This window comes from Salminus brasiliensis, chromosome 4 (assembly GCF_030463535.1).
Source record: "Salminus brasiliensis chromosome 4, fSalBra1.hap2, whole genome shotgun sequence".
In the NCBI taxonomy this organism is placed as follows: domain Eukaryota; kingdom Metazoa; phylum Chordata; class Actinopteri; order Characiformes; family Bryconidae; genus Salminus; species Salminus brasiliensis.
In genome coordinates, this window is record NC_132881.1 from 29,250,663 (window position 1) to 29,268,325 (window position 17,663).

Consider the following 17,663-nt stretch of genomic DNA (forward strand, 5'->3'; position numbering starts at 1 on the left):
GGGATGAGGGTGCTGTCAGCTGGATCAGTGTAATCAGCAACCCCACTCCTCCTCCTCCCCTCATCCACTCCCCCCCTCCACAGCCCATGTGTCAGACAGTAAATATTATTGGCATGCTGACAGGTCTGAAGCCATAGCTTTCTGTGTAAAATCGTTAATAAGCAGCATTATGGGGCCACTTCATCCCAAGGTGAGAATGTAGAGGGCTGTTTTCATCCACAATTATCCAGAGGACAGGATAAAGTGTCCATTGTGAGATGATTTGCAGGCTAAGCGCTGGAGTGCTTTGTCTCTATGAGACAGAGGGGCTCACCCAGAGAGGGAGAGAGACTATTCTTTGAATATTCCACCCTAGGATTTAGTATACTGCTAAAAAAAGGCTTCTAAATAGTTCTTGGCTTGGATCTGCTACTAGAGATGACATTAGATTCGGACCTTTGTGTTATATGGAATTAAAAAAGGTTCTACACACATAACCCACCCTAATGCAAAGTACTTCAGTTTGTTTTACTTAAACTAATGCCTCTTAGGTTTGCTAAATGTGTGTTCAGGTAGGTAGCTAATACACAAGCAGTAGAAATATCTCTTTGTTCATGGGGAGCTGGCTGTTTAAGCGGTTTTATTGTGAGAGTTTGGAGGATTGAGTCTTGCATGGTTACTTTTGGTAAACATACTGCCAAGTTAAATGGCTGATCAATCAATTTCACAGAAATCGATCTGAATCAGTTCTGCCTGCGTGCACACAGAGGGAGCCACTTTATCGTAAATCAATCATTTTGAAAACATCTCACAAAGGGGCCAGTCCTTACTAACAAGCCATCAATTTAAGCCGGCTGGGTGCCACCCTTATCAGGCTACAAATCAGCAGCGCAACCAACATCTGTTCTACTTCCACCTCTCTTTATTTCAGCTTGTTGGAGGGTCAAGCTCAAACCCTAGCCTTGAGCAATACAACACTCCATTTGCACGTAGGCTCGCTGTCTGTTATTACGGACGAAAAGGTCACATTTATATTCCCTTCAGAGTTACTGTCACCTTTATAAAAATCTAAAAAAAAGCCAAAGCCATAAACGCCAAAAATATTACACTCAAAATGATTACAATCAAACACAAGATGGGAAAATGAATGCTTTTATTGGAATACACATAGTGTGAATTGTTAATTGATATAAGTAGTTTTTTTTTTAATACATATAATACCCTACAATGGACTGGTGTCCTATTCAGGGGATGTTCCTGCCTTGTGCCTAATGATTTGACGTTGGCTCCCAACCCACTGCGACCCTGATCAGGAAGTCTAAAACTGAATTATAGAAGAAGCATATTCGAAGGAGAGTATGACCTTTTACCCCTTGTGTTTAAGAGTATCATAACTCCTCTTTGCTGTTTATGTAGCTATTTTTGTTCATTTTTAGCGACTGGGGCAATAACTTTGAGTCTGACTGTATATTACATCTTAACCTTATAGGCATGCCAAAGGGCTTCCAGCGAAGCCACATTACATGGCTAAATTACACAAGAAACGCTCCCTGCAGTTACACGCAGTATTGCACCACTAAACATGTGCATTGCACATCAAGTCATTTTCAGTCCTGCACTGCAGCCGACTTCACTTTAATATATATTTCAGGAGCCCCAGCGCATAAATGCATTCAAACTTGTAAGAGCAGAAGTTAGTTCCTGTAGGAGATTTTAGCAGGCTTCCAGAATGTTTTGGCTGAAAGCTATATCCACAATCTGTTAAACAATCAGCGTCAATGAATCTGAATTTCTGCAACTTGTTTTCTTCAAGCACATTTACTGCCTTAGATGTAGTGTGGAACTCTCCAGGCCTTTCAGGCTTCTAAGGCTTAATGTTTTCGGGGAATTAAGAAATACATGTCTGTTTTAGTTAAACTTTTATTTAATATCGTCATTATGTTTGTATTTAATCTCTGCAAGTACTGTAGTAATGATCTTATCTCAGTGTTCACTTTTGGTTGAACAACAAGTGGTTTAAGGCAGGGAAAATGGCGTATGATTATTACAGTCCACTTACCAAATTTCCACCGGGTTGAATGTCCTTAGAGGATAAACAAGTGCTATAAATCCCAATGCATCCCACAAAGTATGAAGCAAGGCTGATGACCAAAGTATAGTCCTTGAAAATCCCAAACTACACAGTATGGACAAAATTATTGGGACACCTGCTCATTCATTGTTTTTCAGAAAACAAGGATATTTAAAAAAAATAAATAAATAATTATTTGCATTTGTTGGAGCAGGTCTGTGTCTACTGTTTAGGGAAGGATTTCTACAAATTTTTGGAGCATTGCTGTCAGTATTTGGTTGTATTCAACAACAACAGCATTAGTCATTGTGAAATCAACAATCTGTTAACAATCAGTGCCACTGAATCTGAATCTTTGCAGCTTGTTTTAGATTAAAGGCCTGACTTTCATTCAAGCTCTTTCACTGCATACACATCATGCTGTGTGGAACTCACTGGGCCTTCTAGACCTCTAATGCTTAATGTTTTCTGGAGATATAGACATACATGTCTGTACATCTAGGGTAATTTTCATTTTTTATTATCATGCTTGTACTTAAACTTACAAAAAAGTGTTGTAATAATACTCAGTGTACTATTACATTCTTATCCTTGTCAGGTTTTTGTTGGAAACAAGTGGTTTTAAGATGACTAATGGTGTCTAAAGATTAGGATAGGCCAAATGGCAGATTAAATATGATCAGATTTCAGTCAGTTGAAAACAGTGACAGCAGCTCTGTGTCAGGGCTGAAGGAGTGAATGTAAAATACCTGTGTTCATTTAGAACAGCCAAAGATCACATGCACCTTAGGGGCTTAGGGGAAATAACTGAAATAAGCATTCCTTTTCTTCCCTGTTTTTGTGGCTTGATATGACAGGCCTAAATGCCTACCTCTTATAGTCACGATTGGCCACTGACTGCTGTTACACTCCTGCTTCACAGAGCAACAACTTATTTGTGCGGTGTTTGCTTTCTTTACAAAGAAGTGAAAAAATGGACGAGTACTCAGTCTTTAGAACACAAATACATCCATTTTAATTTGAGAAAATACAAAAAGAAACATGTACAATTTATGTACAAACTTTTTGTACAAGACAGTATATTTATCAGCAGGTTATATTTGACAGAGTCAGGTAGATCAACTCAGCACCATCAATATCTCCAATTATCCATTAGCTAAAACAGTTCAAACAATTAAATCTGCTATGAGAAACTCCTTTTTCCTGTAATGAATATGCCAATAATTAAATATATGCTTTATAGAAATTAAAAAATTATCCCAATGCAGTTCAGCTTTTTAAGACTTAATTCCCTCACAGCAGTTTATTCTATACAATTCCTACTTGTTTAGGAACACCCAATCTTTACTGTAGGGTAAAACTGCCAGAAGTATGCAATGTGACAGTGGTGTATGACGTATCTATAAGTGTGCACTTAGTTGATAGTTGAAGTTGATATCACTGGGGTAAAACACTCCAGAACAAGTGGACAGGTGTTCACAAAATATAAAGTCAATTAGTGCCCCTGCTGCATCTTTCAGTCAGTGTTAATCCATCAGTTCCTGTCTCACTGCATTAATTCTTTATGGTGGTTTACATTGAAATCATGCATGGTATATTTTGTACAGCTGGGCTATGCATATGTGCACATTTTTGCCCATTTAGATGCCACTTTTCGCTTTAGTGGGTCTTCATGTGTTCCTCCTTTTGGCTGGCAGCACTGCCCGGCAATGCACTGGCATGGAGGCGTGGACGGCTTGGATGTTCTCCATGCCAGTGTTTGATGCCATTGTTAACCAAAACCATCTTAATGACTTAAACACATTGATTGAAAGATGCTGCAGAAGAGACACTGTCATGGCACTTTAAACAGTCTGATATGTAGAGGATATCTTTTCACCTCACGGTAAGTACAAACAGATCACTTGGTGTTTCTCTGGATTTTTTTTGTGTTTGTGCACTGGAGAAGAAAGTCAAGCTGAAGGACGACCACTGTTGATCACTTTGGAGAAAGACTGGGAGTAAAGAAAATGTCCAAAAAGTACAGAACGGGAAACATTTCTAATGTGTATCGACTGCTTTTGGTTTCAATGAATAATCCTGCTTAAGATTGTTGTCAGGGTTGGTATCTGAGACGTCTAAAATAAAAAACGAGAAGAAAAAGAGAACTCTGTAAACAAATAGTGACTGTGATAGCTTCAAACAAACGATGACCGCAGCACTGTGACATAAACTGCCTTAAAAGCCGACAAAATGGAATGTAAACTCTGACGTTAAAGAATTCACGTAAAACTCAGTTCTTTAAAAAAAAAAAAACACAGCATGCCTACTGTGAAACCAAGTCCCAAGCCTCTACACTTTCATCAAATGAAACCTGCTTTCACTGTAACTCTGTAGCTTTTCTTTGTAATGTACTGCAGACGTTTCATTACAGGAAAAGGATCTTACATAGACAAATCACCTATGAAGAAAATAAAAAATATTTGACTTTTATCTCCAATGTATAGTGATTCATTTTAGGTCAGAATTCCTTTTTTCAGGCTAGCAAGTATGTGATTGACAACCCAATTTTACATACATTTTACTCACATTGTTTTTTTTAAGTAACTCTACTTGCTACAAAGTGTAACATCAATGTATTCACAATTCAAAAAATCACTTCAGGACAAAGCCTAGTTGGCTGCAGTAGGATCATACTACATCCAGTAGACAAACATTAAAGCTGAGATCCTTTTTCTTCGGAAAATAAAACGTGGCCTATAATGGGCAGAATTTACACAACATACTTCGACACTATGTGTTTCTTCCACAGTAGATGGAATTGTAGCCATCTATAAATGTCGTTATTTTTTTCTTATGTCTACAATCATATGGCTATTTGCTCACTGCTGACTGAGCATATCTAAAGGTCTTCCATTGTGCCATCTGAACACACATTTCCAAGTGTATAATTATAGGTGTATGCACATAAAAATACTTCAGCACGTTCCTCTGAATCCTGAGACCTAATTTAGGTCAATATCAACGACAGCATTCTCAATTCTACCCTCAGAAAAGAAAGAGTAGGTGCAAACAATTAGCAGTTACCCATCATCATGCACCCTTCTAAGTCAAGAGAAGCTTATCACCATCGCTTTTATCAATTTCAAATTAAACTATTGTTTACATCCAAGCACTGTATGAATTTCATTTGATACATATATATTTTTTAAATCTCAGCCAATGAAAATGAAAGATAGTACACAATTTTGATCATCAATATAGCTACAAAGGTCTTTCAAAGCAGCCCATGTATCGAAGCACACTCTTAGGAGACCAAATGGAGAGCTGAGGTTGTACCTTTTTGACTCAGGTTGTCTCCTATAACAGATCTTATAAGCTAGATCTATTTTCCATTTTTTTTAAAGCAATGTGATATGTTCTGTTCCCAAGGGTAAAAATGGACAAACTGAATTGGTGTGCACTGTAGTCTTGGTAAGATGCATTTAAGATAAATTTAGAAATAAAGTTCTTTGATATGTATAAAAATAAGTACAAAATGATTACGCTCATATGGATAAAAAATAAGTATGTACGTACAGTATGTATAAATCTGACAGAACGTTTGAAGCAAAGTTCAAAGGTTCTGCTTAGTATTTGTATACTTCCCACTTAACGTAAAGGCTACACAAGCGTGTTCCAGTCTTGTTAAGTGTAGGTCTATCATTCGATCCAGTCTACTACCAAAGCAACACAAAGAAACTGTCAAGGTTCACGTCGTTTTAGATGATAATTCACAACTATGATTGAGCTTGGCTTGTGGATCTGTCTGCTGACCTCTTTGTTTTTGTTTTTTTAAGGCATCATGGCTGGTCACAGAGAACATCCAAGCATGTCTTTGCCTCTGTGCCAACAATGTGTCAGGCAGTGGCTTCGCTCAAAAGGAGGAACCATGGATGCCCACTTTTCGCAATATGTGGCATATGAAACTGTACTCTTAACGACGCTAAGAGCATCGCTACCTTTAGGTCAGCTTTACGCTCCAGTGAGAGAGAACGTTACACATGGTTTGAAAGCTCAATCATAGTTAGGATTATCAGCAGGTGAGTGCAGTGTGTACTCCATTCCTTTCCTATGGACAACAACCCACAGACACAAGCATTTGATTCCTGGGCCTCGTTAGGAGCCTTGATCACACACATTTTGTTTTTTGTTTTTTTCCAAGCACGGCAAACCAGCAGTCAAGCATGATGGAAAGACGTCAACAAAAGTAGTGCATATCCTCGTAATGTATTGCCAATTTTGTAGGGCTACGCTGGGGACAACCTTTTGCATTATTAGAGAAATATGGCAAATACGTTCCCATGTACACAATGGCCTGGACGGTGTGTATGGATGGAAATGAGACCACCTTTCCCTCTCTATGTGTCCAGGTTGGGCAACGCAACATTTACTCAGCTGAATGAATGCCCCAAGTGCACTCCATGCAGGACAGAGGCCCGTGCACAGCCGGCACAACTGTTACCTTAACGTAACCATTCCTGCTACACACTGCTAATCCTGCCACGCAGGGAATTCGGAAGGAAAACAGACGTTTTCCATGATCCAGTGAGCAACCCGGAGCAACATCAGATGTCTTTTTTTTCTTCAAGTTATTCCACAATAACTTGATTACCTTTAGTGCAAAAAGAAGCAGATGAAAATGTGTAACTCAAGGAGTGGGACTTATCTGATGCTTTCTGATGAGGTTTTCTTTGGGTAATGTCAGGATGAGCTGAGTGACTGTGACCCTCATCCTCCATAACACAAACCCTTCTGCACAGAGTCAGGTCACGACAGACATGAGATATTGCAAAGAATTACAGGAAGTACTTTTTTCTGTTTTAACATAATTTCAAAAAGTGCTGGGGGGGGGGGCTGTACAATCCTTACTTGATTGTCATTATGTACATCACTATGTATACATTTATAAATTAAATGTTTCCAAAAGCATGGAAGTAACATTAAAGGTATACACATAAGAGGTCCCTTCCAGTTTCCATGATCGCAACAAAACCCTTGAGCTGTGGTGCAAGGGAAGTACAGTGAATCGTCATCATTGTAACCATCTTATCATCATCATCATCATCATCATCATTGTCATTTTTACTCGTTTTTTTCTTCTTCTTTTTTTAAACGACTGGATGCTCCGACTCCCTTCACGTCATCAAAGGCCAGGGATTCAGCATTCATCTTCGACTTCTCTGATAGGTGGAATCAGGCTGGTAGTGGATTTGTACTGATTGACTTGATTGGCCATGTGAGTGCTCATCGGCTTGATTTGAATGTTCCTTGGGTAGGCATTTTCTGGTTCATCTGTAAACCATTTCTTTTCTGGGAGACAACCAGGCAGAAGAAAAGCAGGGGAAGACGGAAAGGACAGCATTAGTATGAATCGCTTGTACAGTTGAACACAGCTTTCAAGTTCACATTCACATTCAACAACCACAGGGTGAAAATACAGGTTGGGGTTCCTTTAATGCTAATGCTAATACTGATGCTTTCTCTCCTTATGGGACAGCAAAAAATGCATGTAAAAGAGCATTTACAGCCTCTAAACACAGAGGAACACACTGTAGAGTAAAGAAATGGGGGTAACATCATGCTGTGTTGCTGCATTCATTATCACGGTGGGGTCAGGTCTGCTCTGAAGTTGGACATTTCATTCTCACTGTAACCCGCGCAAATCTGGGAAATGAGACACAACGTGCCAAATTACAGACTTTAAGCCAACGTGTGGGGTGAATTTCGGTCCTCATCCTGCTCAACTTCCCACAGGCGGTGTCATTTTCCAGCACTCCCAACATTTCTAACTCCGACTTTCAATGTGAAAGTGTGTGCGGAGCTCGGAGTGTCAGGCAGCGAAGGCCTGCAGGCTAGAGTGTCACAGCACAGGCGTTTGATGTGAGTGGAGTTGTGCCTGCGGTGGTGCAAGGAGTCAGCCACCTCGCTCTATTCCCCTGAGTTCACTACTGATACTGGCACTCGTATTGCCCTGAGACATCCTCCGGCACGGCAAGAGTTAAGAGAACCAATTTCAGAGGGACCGGGCTTCTCATCATGTTTTCCTTTCTTACATTTTGATGAGACTTCTGCCAAGAGGAGAACATTTAGCTGTCAACTTCCCTGGTCTGGATGAGCAAGTTCTGATCGAGCCAATCCACATTTTAGAGTTGGAATATCTTGCACTTTGTTGCGTGAAGCGGGAAAGAGCACTTAGAAGTAGCGAGTAGGGCTGGGCGATACCTATTAAAAAGTGAAAAAAAAAAAAAAATAAAGATAGTTGACTAAATCCCCACCTATTTTTATCTTTATCTTCTGTTAAAATGTGTTCATTGAACTTAAAGTGAGTAACCTGGCTGGCATAACTTAGAAAACAAAAAAGGTAATTGAACTTCTAATAGCAGGTTAACAGAACAATAGCATAATCAGTGTGATTATCCTCTCAACTTATTGAGTAAAAGAAAACTTAGGGCAGGCAGGTTGACTTTTTTTCTTTTTTTAAGAGATAGGTATGGTGAAATATGCATTAATATATTTTACAATTAATCTAAGCCACTGTCACAACTTCAGCTGTATGAAAAATGCTTAGACAGTGTGTTTGTGACAATGGGAAATTTACTCCCACACACAGACATTTTGGGGGGCTTTTTGTGTTCAACATGAGTTCAACACAGAGGCTAGCTGTATGTGACTTCAATTTTAACCCACTTACTAGTCACGGCCACATAATTACACAACATTAGAAGAAAGTAAATACAATGTTTGGAATCTTAAACATCTGCCTTGCTGGCCTAGTATGACATTAAACCCCAGCCTCCAGCATACAGTGAAATGTCAATAACCACTACGCTATCCAGTCAATGGGAGTTATAACTCTCTTGAAGCAGGTACATTACTCCACATTCATCCTTTTTCTAATAAAAAGCTTTAGTCAACAATAGATGGACTGATGAACATTAACTGCCAATAGTAGGTCAAATTTCACTTTAATTATCTTTGCCATAATGGGCCACTCATGCTTTTCATGCAGTAGAATTAGATTACTTGCTAATCACTAGCTAGATCTGTTTTACCCTATCACCCTATCGCCCAGCCCTAGCACAAAGCCTATTTCTACTGATCCAAATGGTGCTAACAAATTATCAGATTGACGTATAGGAAAAAATGTTCAAACACACAGACCTCTCACACAGTGCAATTTGTCTTAGATTAACAGAAGAAACCAAACCGATTGGGACATAAATGGAAGAGAAAACCAAACAAATAGAGGGGGCCATCCAGAGAAGTGAATCAGATGAACTCAGGTATAGAGGTAAAAAGGTAGAGGATGATGGTCAACCACATGCAATGCTCAGATGACCCTAAGCATGACAAAGAGTTAGGCAGCAGCAACAGCCATTTGCTTTCTATTCGAAAGCAATGGTGAAATGTAGGCATGACTTCCTTGGAAAGTAAAATCAACATCCCCTCTCATAACAGTGCTCCACAAGGACAAAGTTATGATTCAAATATCTCACAACAGGTGCTGTATCATGCATAATCATTAACTTGCATACCTTGGCCCATTCTATTCATCCTTGTTGCACTTTAGAAAAAGAAGTGGTCTAAGTAAGTTTTACAGTTCTTAAGGCAAGGAACATGTCTAAAACAGGCGTACTGACATGACCGCATCTTTTATATTAGATTAATGTTTTAGAAAAAGATTACAAAACAATTCACTTTCATTGGAGTCTTAACTACAAACGTATTTCATTTATATTTTATACAATTACTGCAATAAACATGAATAACAGGTTATTATTAAAGTATACTGACTTTGTAAGGGTCTATATTTCATATATCCTTTATAACATATAAATGAATACAGATAAAGTGCATGGCCTGTTCGAGTATCTAATACGACTACACATCTACCACTTTATAAGGATAAAGGTTTCCAGATGAACCAAATCACTGTAGGTCAAGCTCAGTTTTACATTTTATGCCTAATGTTCTTTACTTTGTGGTTAAATGTACTGTAGTTAATATGGAAATCTATCACTTACTGCAATACCTTGCAATTGCAGGGTTTTGGAAAGACAGAGTTTTTAAACACAGTAACTGAAACAAAGTTTTGTTTAGAAACTACTCATGTCTTATTTTGTTGCCCTGGAAAAATGATTTCCTGCATTTGCAAGGCATTTCATCTTACCAGCTCTATACCCCGACTACCAAATTCAAAACTAAAAACATTGCTAAAATAAATATAAGCACAGACTTAAACATGGACATGCATTTGCAGTTCACACGCACACAGACAAATGAAAATGAAAACACTCAGGAAGGCAATGAATAAATGTCTGTGGTCGACTCCTGTTCTATTACAAATTAACACTAAATGGAAATAAGGGCCTAGGCCATGTCAGAGAAGTTTACAGTCACATTAACCTGCACCACTTAAACAAGCAAACAGACTACATAGGAGATATTTGTATAGATTTTATATACAAATATCAGCGCATAAACACACAATCATACAATGATACGTAATACATCATACAAAGACATGTACTTCTTGGTACAGATATGGTCCTTTGTGTAGCACTGTAGATATTTTATAGATAAGGCCAATCTGGCTAACAGGTAATGGAGGCTTATTGCCCTCATTTAGCACTGTGCAAACTCCATACCTAAATCTCCAACTCATTTTATTAAAATCAATCTCTGCATCAAACTAAAAAAAAAAACTTTTCAGATCTTCATTTTCAGCTGAAAGAACTTTTCAGCTTCAATTTCAGATCATCAGTAACTTTCTTAAAGAAGCTCATGATTGTTCATTCAGGGAATGCTTTTACGCTCTGGATTTTTCATCAGTTGACAATTAAATTAAAGTTCTGAGACTTCATATTTGAGTGAACGTGTCAAAATGACTATTTATTTGTCCTCTTTATTCTTTAAGTTAACCTGTACATTAACATTTATAAAAAGCTTATAAGTTTGCTCTAAAGGTATTTACTGTGTTTCTACGCAAAATATGTCTTTTTTTTCAATATGTCAACCAAATACACATAACAAATGTGTAAGTGATTTATTTTTGAAGCAGCTGCCAGGTATACAATCATTCAGGCATTGAGTTTGCACAACAAATTACTAACTAGAACTAAAGATCGGACTATGTTTGAGGGAATGGAACCTTTTTTTTGGCCAAGCTATCACTAAGTACTCCTGTCAGAAAGTTTGTTTTAGAAAAGTAAATTCTATTAAGTTCCCTTGGCTTTTTATTGCATCATTATAATGGAAAAGCCAAATGCAGACCAGTGCTGGTATGGTCCAGAGTTATGGTGAGGCTGAGATGAGGCGATGCACTAATGGTTCTAAACGTGGGCTCAGAGCAAAGGTCACATGCAGATGACCACAGAGCAAACTCACAAACATAACAAGAAGTGTTAGATACAGAAAATACAAACATTTCCTTTTCTGTGTAACATATGCTCAAAGGACAGCAGTCACCAAACACACACACAGCACAGAGCACAGGCTCATACTTTAAAGGGTAAAAGGCCATATTTACTTGTGTTTGTCTCTGGTCTCACGGGCCTTGCTGCTGCGGTTCTGCCGGTTGGTGGCTGGGATGGAGTGGACAGAGGAGCTCTTCTTGCTGGACGAGTGTGAGGAATGAGAGGAGTGGCTGGTTCGGGACTGGCCCGCATTATGGTCAAACTGCATCAGGCAGAAGATCAAGTCTGTGGGGACCAGCTCAAACTCATAGGGTGGGTTGGTGATGACATATCTGTGGAGGTACAGGCATTGTTGGAATCTTTGGAGATGAAAACAATGATCTTTTAAATAAAAGTATTTTTTAAATCTATAAAGCCTACAAATATATCTATGATAAATAATCCTTATATTTAATAATATACAAATAATAAGCATATATAATACATTAAATAAATGATAAGTAAACCCATGAGTAATAATTAAAAAATCAGATACAAATTTTCTGCTCTACAGTAAAAGAATGTAAACATTAAAAAGGTTAAATACAGTTTTGGTAATCATGAAATACCATAAATACAAAAACACTACTTTTTACTTCTCTTTTATTTCATTTCATTATTAAATAGTATAACATGAGCCTATTCCATACTGTTTATATAACAGATAACATATGTGTTTGTTTTGTATTTATTTTTTTGTGAAAAATACATTACACTTAAAAACTGCACTAATGTTGGATATACAATGGGTTTCAGTGTGCAATATATATATCTTTTCTCATTGGCTCCTGGCATAATCTATTTGCATATTGGGTGTGTCTACACCTCCTTCACTCACTGTCAAGTGTGTAGTTATTCCTCCCAGACTATCTTCTCCTGAATGTACAGTTCTGTTTTGCCTAAGAATTGGATTGGCTGGCTTCAGTGCTAAAAGTTGCAAAAGCAAGCCATTGCTGTCTGTACTGATTGCAGTGGCTATTCTTGTATGACCCCGGGATTATACTTTTTGGCAGTTATTTTTTGCCAGTTAAGAAATAACAAAACTGTAAACTTTACAACAATACTACAATTACTAGCTCTGAAAAAGTGAATTTTCTAAATTTTTAGTAAATATGTATTTGTAAGTAAATATATAAATTCAATAAGTTCAGCTATCATAGAATAACTGCCAGTCTGAAGGGCTGCACTAAAGACAAGTTACTTGAAACAACCATTAATAGATCTTTGTACATTTCTGAATAAAAGCTCAGGTTTGCTTTATTAGAGAATTAGATCATTAGAAACATGTACTGTTCTTTCAACATCAACTCTTTGATTTAGTTTATAATGAGAGCCAAGTGCACTTCTCAATGAAATAAAAAAGTCAACAAATAGATGAGATACAAATTAAGTAAGATCACGTTTTTGGCATATTTTGAGTCAAAGTGAATTTATTCGGTTGAGTTATATTGACTGAGTGAAGAGAGTTGTTTCAATGAAGGAACACCTTTAGGCATAAGGCACCTTTAGGGTGTGTCTGGCAGTGCAACCTTGAAAAGTAAACACACCTTTCCCATTGGCTCATGGCACCATCTATTTGCATACTGTGTGTGTCTTCCCCCTCACTCACAATCATTGTGTAGTCATTCCCCGTTGTTTATCTTCACTTGGGTAGGGTTTAATAATTTGTATGTTGGTTGTCTTGAAAACTGTAAGGTTTCAATTAACTGTTTTCTGCACTGCTGCGAGAGCCTTTATGCTGGATGAGTACTGCAGTGTCCACTCATCGTTACAAAAACATGGTGCTAGTGCAATGGTAGTTCTTTAGGAAATAAAAGCCTTTGTGCTATGTAAAAATGTGTGATGGTTTTTCTTTAGTTGAGGTTTTGGGTTAGGCTAATTCAAAATATTTTATTGAAGTATTTAGTCTTTGAGTTATTCTAACATTCTAACACTGTTTAATATCTTAAAAACATTTGGTTCTTAAAGATGATAATAAAAGAGTGTTCTTCTGAGGAGGGAGGATCCACCCTCATTGTAATCTCAGTTGTCATGGCTCTACAGAGCTCTTCAATGCTAAAGAACCCTTCTGCAACACGTTTTTTGTTTGTTTTTGTTTTTTGAAGTAGCTTCATAACTATAATGCAAAACTAAATAAGCTGATATAAATAATATACCGGAATGGAATAATGTGAATATTATATTGTTTTTTTTTTCTAAATATATTATTTAAATACAGTATCAGATAGGTACTTTACATTGTAAATAAATATTTGAACATCCACTTCACTCAACAAATTTAGTTTCGTGATTTCAACAAGAGTTTTTGAGTCAGATCTTTGAATCAACTTTTAACGACTGAGTTTAGTTGGTAGCTACTGGCATGCGGAAAGTGTGCAATGCAACCTATTGGAGTAAAACTCTTTCTCATTGGTTCCTGGCCCATCTATTTGCATATATGGGGGGGTGTCTTTTCCGCCTGACTTACAGTCATTGCTTAGTTGCTCTCAATGTGCAGATTGTCTGCCTGGCTCCAGTGTAGTGTGAGTTCAGAAAACAAGCTCACCTTTTAGTGCACTGGCTTGGTGAACTTAGGTGTGCATCTCTCAATCTGTAGATCCCAAAGCACAGCATGTTATATGTTTTTAATGCTTTACAAAATAAGTCCCCGTAGCATCCGCCATCCTGAAAGAGAAGCGAGAGTAAAAAGAAAAAAAAACATTAGAATTTTGGCAGCTGTTGAAAATTTTGAGAAATGCTTTTACCACTGTAAAATGTTTGAGAAAGGTATGGGAACTTGCAGGAATGACACAGCTAGTCACTGTAGGAGTAGGAGTTTTTAAACTAGAGAAATGCCCACTGAACTTGTATCTTCTGTGTAACCAGAACACTATTGTGACATGGACTAAAAAAATAGGGATCAGTGTTACACAGCTGATAATGCTGGAAAAATGCAAGGAATGGTTTGAGACAGGCTTATTTTTCCACCCAACTGCCTCCTGTACATACATTCATACACTCACACACACACACACACACACACACACACACACACACACTCTCTCTTTCTCTCTCGCTGGGCCTCCTCTGCGTGCACGGTGTGCTCAGTTTGAATTAGCGGGCGGTGGAGGCGTGGGACAGGGGACCGCACGCTGTTGGGGAAAGTGACAAAACGTGTCAGCTCCTCTTAAGCATCCCACTTACCCCTAAGTCTGCGAAGGGCCCGTCGTACAGGGCCAGCTGGGCCACCCGACACCTGTCCCTGTTAGCCAGCGTCTGCGGCGTGCTGTAACCTCCGCGCAGTGCATTCTCCTCCGCCAGCAGTGCCTCCAGCTCTGGCGTGGCGCCTCCCGTGACCAGCGTCCGGATCAGCGTGAGGATATTATCGTTGAAGTATGTCTGAGGAGATAAGGTGGGGGATACGGACGGGAGCACCATTAGAGCTGCGGCGTGAAAGAAGACGACGAGGCTCTTCCGAGCCATCCTCAGCCTTGTTATCTAGACCCTGAGCTGTCTCTTCACATCGCACTCCCCACCACGGGAAGAGACACGGGAATGCAATTAAGCCAGCTGTTGTTGTTGTTGTTGTTTTTTGTCCCCCCCTTTCTCTTCAGCACTCATTTGATATCAGCAGCCATGCTTAACAGGAGAGCATTTCACACGTGCTATTACCAGAGGACCTATCTGATATCAATTATCATTACTAGCACTAATTAGAGCTTTATGCAGGCAGTGGATAAGCACTTGTGGCCAATGTACAGTGTTTAGTACTGTGTAGTTAATCATCTTTTGTAATACAATGTCCTCAATAAGTGCCAAATAAATACCTTATTTATCATTTCCAATTGAACATCAGTTGTAAAAAAACACTTGTTTTTTAAAAGCCAAAACACTTTTGTTTCTTAATTACTGTTTTGTCCTCTGTGATTAACATCTGTGTTTATTGAATAAAGAACCCAAAAAGGACCCACTATACTTTGCCAATTATGTTCATGTCCAAATTTTCTTTAGACCAAGTTTTCTGAGCTTGAATGAGCACAAAACGTTTTTTCCCATAATTTATGGTATACAATGCAATACATGTTAAACCATATGGCTTACAATATTGCCTAATTTACTGCTAACACATTAGAAATGTGATATACATGTATTCAAATAACATGTTAATAAGTAAAGAAGTGACACATTTGTTGACAAGTTGGCTGTAGGTCCAGGTAGTAGACCAGGTAGTAAAATGGCAACTGCTTGTACCCTTTCATTTGCCAGCATACTTGAAATGTTCCATGGTTACATTTCAGTTGCAAGTTTACTTAAACATATTATAATTGTAGTAATTGGTCTGTTTGTGGTTAATCAGGCCTGAACAAGTGACAACTAATTTCACAGGGAACAGGGCCCAGTTTCCAAAAGCATCCTAAAAGTGTTGGGGGGGGGGGGTGTTTGAGTTGGCTCTTGGTTTTATATACAGAAGGTATGCTGGCACGATACTTAAGATTAGCATCTAAACGTGAAGGCATAGCATTTTAATAACCCAAATAAAATGGCTATTTGCGATACTTAATACTTTCTTGTAAACCCAACGTAACTTGTTTGTGTTCAAACATCCACACACAAGGTTTGTTCTGGCATGGCCACGCCCACCACTAATTTCCTTAGCCACTGATGATTTGGGGTTTCAGAATGCCTTTCCAGGCATGATAATGAATTTAGGTGCCTTATGCAGTGCATGATGAGTAACTCCGGTACTGCAGTGGCCACTCTTTCATCGTCATTATGTTTATGTTGTCAGTGTTTTGGCAGATTAATAATATATAATTAAGGAATCAAAGCTTAAATGCTATGTGAGGAATGCAAGTGAACTTTTGTTAAGGTTTGGGTTATGTTAACTCAAAAGATTCAATTATTATTAATAATATTTAGACTTATTTAAGGCAATTAGTGGTCTCAAACATTTTACGATTAAGTTTGCATACTGGATGTGTCATTCCACCCTCACTTATCATCAATGTGTAGTCATTCTTCCAAGGCCGCCTTCCCCTATGCATGCCCATGTAGCTTATACTGTGATCTACTTATCTGGCTTAAGTGGTGAAGGTTTTAAGCAAAGATAATTGCTGTAATTTTTTATCAGTGTGGCTATACAATGCCTGTGTTGCAACAATAGCATGAAGATGGCAACTGTTAATAGCTTAATCAACAGTTGAAATTAAAGTAAAAGAGCCAAGAAAGTAATTACTACTCCTTAAAGTTGAATTGGATTGGAAGTTTTGTTGTATTTTGTTTGCAGACAATATTTGTGCAGTTTCAAAAATATATTTACAAGTAAAAAAAAAAGTATATATATATATATACATATATATATATATATATATATATATATATATATATATATATATATATATGTCCACGATTAAATTACAACAAAAATAGTTGAGATACACACTTTAATAAATTAGGGTTTGACCTTTAGGGTGTGCCTTTTGTTTGGACAATGCAACGTAAAACTTGCATCTTTCCCATTGGCTCCTGTCACTTTCTATTTGCATACTGAGCATCAAAGTAGCAAGACCTTAAGTTATTCTAACCTAATAGACTTGTGTTGTTTTTACATTTACCTTTTTAATTTGTTTAACCAAGCTAATTTATTTAAGGTTGCCTTAAATGTTTTAAGATTAACTTATCTGGACTTACAGTGTATAACAGTATTTACAAAACAAGTGAACAAAGGACTAAAGTGTACCAGAATAAGGCATTCTTTAGCTTTTAACAATGTTAGTAAGCTCTAGGATCTTCATTAATGAATTTGAAATGCTGTAATATCAAATGAAACATATACACCCTTAACAGCCACTGCTTTAACCTACACAAATAAACATATATTTTTACACAGATACATAGATTGTACACAGTGTGCTTAGATTAAATTCTAATACACACTAATACAAGTATCAACAGATTTAACAAGACCTGAAAATTATCAACAGATTTCTGAATTCTGAATTTTGTTTGTTGTCCCAAGTGGTCCTTCAGTCATCTCAGCCCCAAAGATAAATCCAGAAAAATAAACAGCACACACTTTTAGTTTATGCTCACAAATCACAGTCTTGACCAATGTGATCTTGCAGAATTTTTCTAAAACAAGCAGGACTTGAGACCAA

General features: G+C 37.8%; 1 protein-coding gene across 16 annotated transcripts in view; it reads right to left on the reverse strand.

Annotated features, from left to right (window-relative positions):
• Nucleotides 1-3,041: 3,041 nt before the first annotated feature.
• The window catches only part of kcnma1a (potassium large conductance calcium-activated channel, subfamily M, alpha member 1a), a 199,751-nt gene continuing 185,129 nt past the window's right edge, over nucleotides 3,042-17,663 (reverse strand). For 9 of the 16 annotated variants that reach the window (XM_072677908.1, XM_072677904.1, XM_072677900.1 and 6 more), the window contains 5 exons: nucleotides 14,710-14,904; nucleotides 14,072-14,190; nucleotides 11,601-11,819; nucleotides 9,607-9,635; nucleotides 3,042-7,381 (listed from right to left, as the gene is read on the reverse strand). In XM_072677908.1, the coding sequence (XP_072534009.1) occupies nucleotides 7,230-7,381; nucleotides 9,607-9,635; nucleotides 11,601-11,819; nucleotides 14,072-14,190; nucleotides 14,710-14,904 (714 nt within the window). In that variant the 3' untranslated portion in view covers nucleotides 3,042-7,229. The remainder of the gene's footprint in view (nucleotides 7,382-9,606; nucleotides 9,636-11,600; nucleotides 11,820-14,071; nucleotides 14,191-14,709; nucleotides 14,905-17,663) is intronic. The other 7 variants (XM_072677902.1, XM_072677901.1, XM_072677898.1 and 4 more) reach the window with 1 other exon arrangement.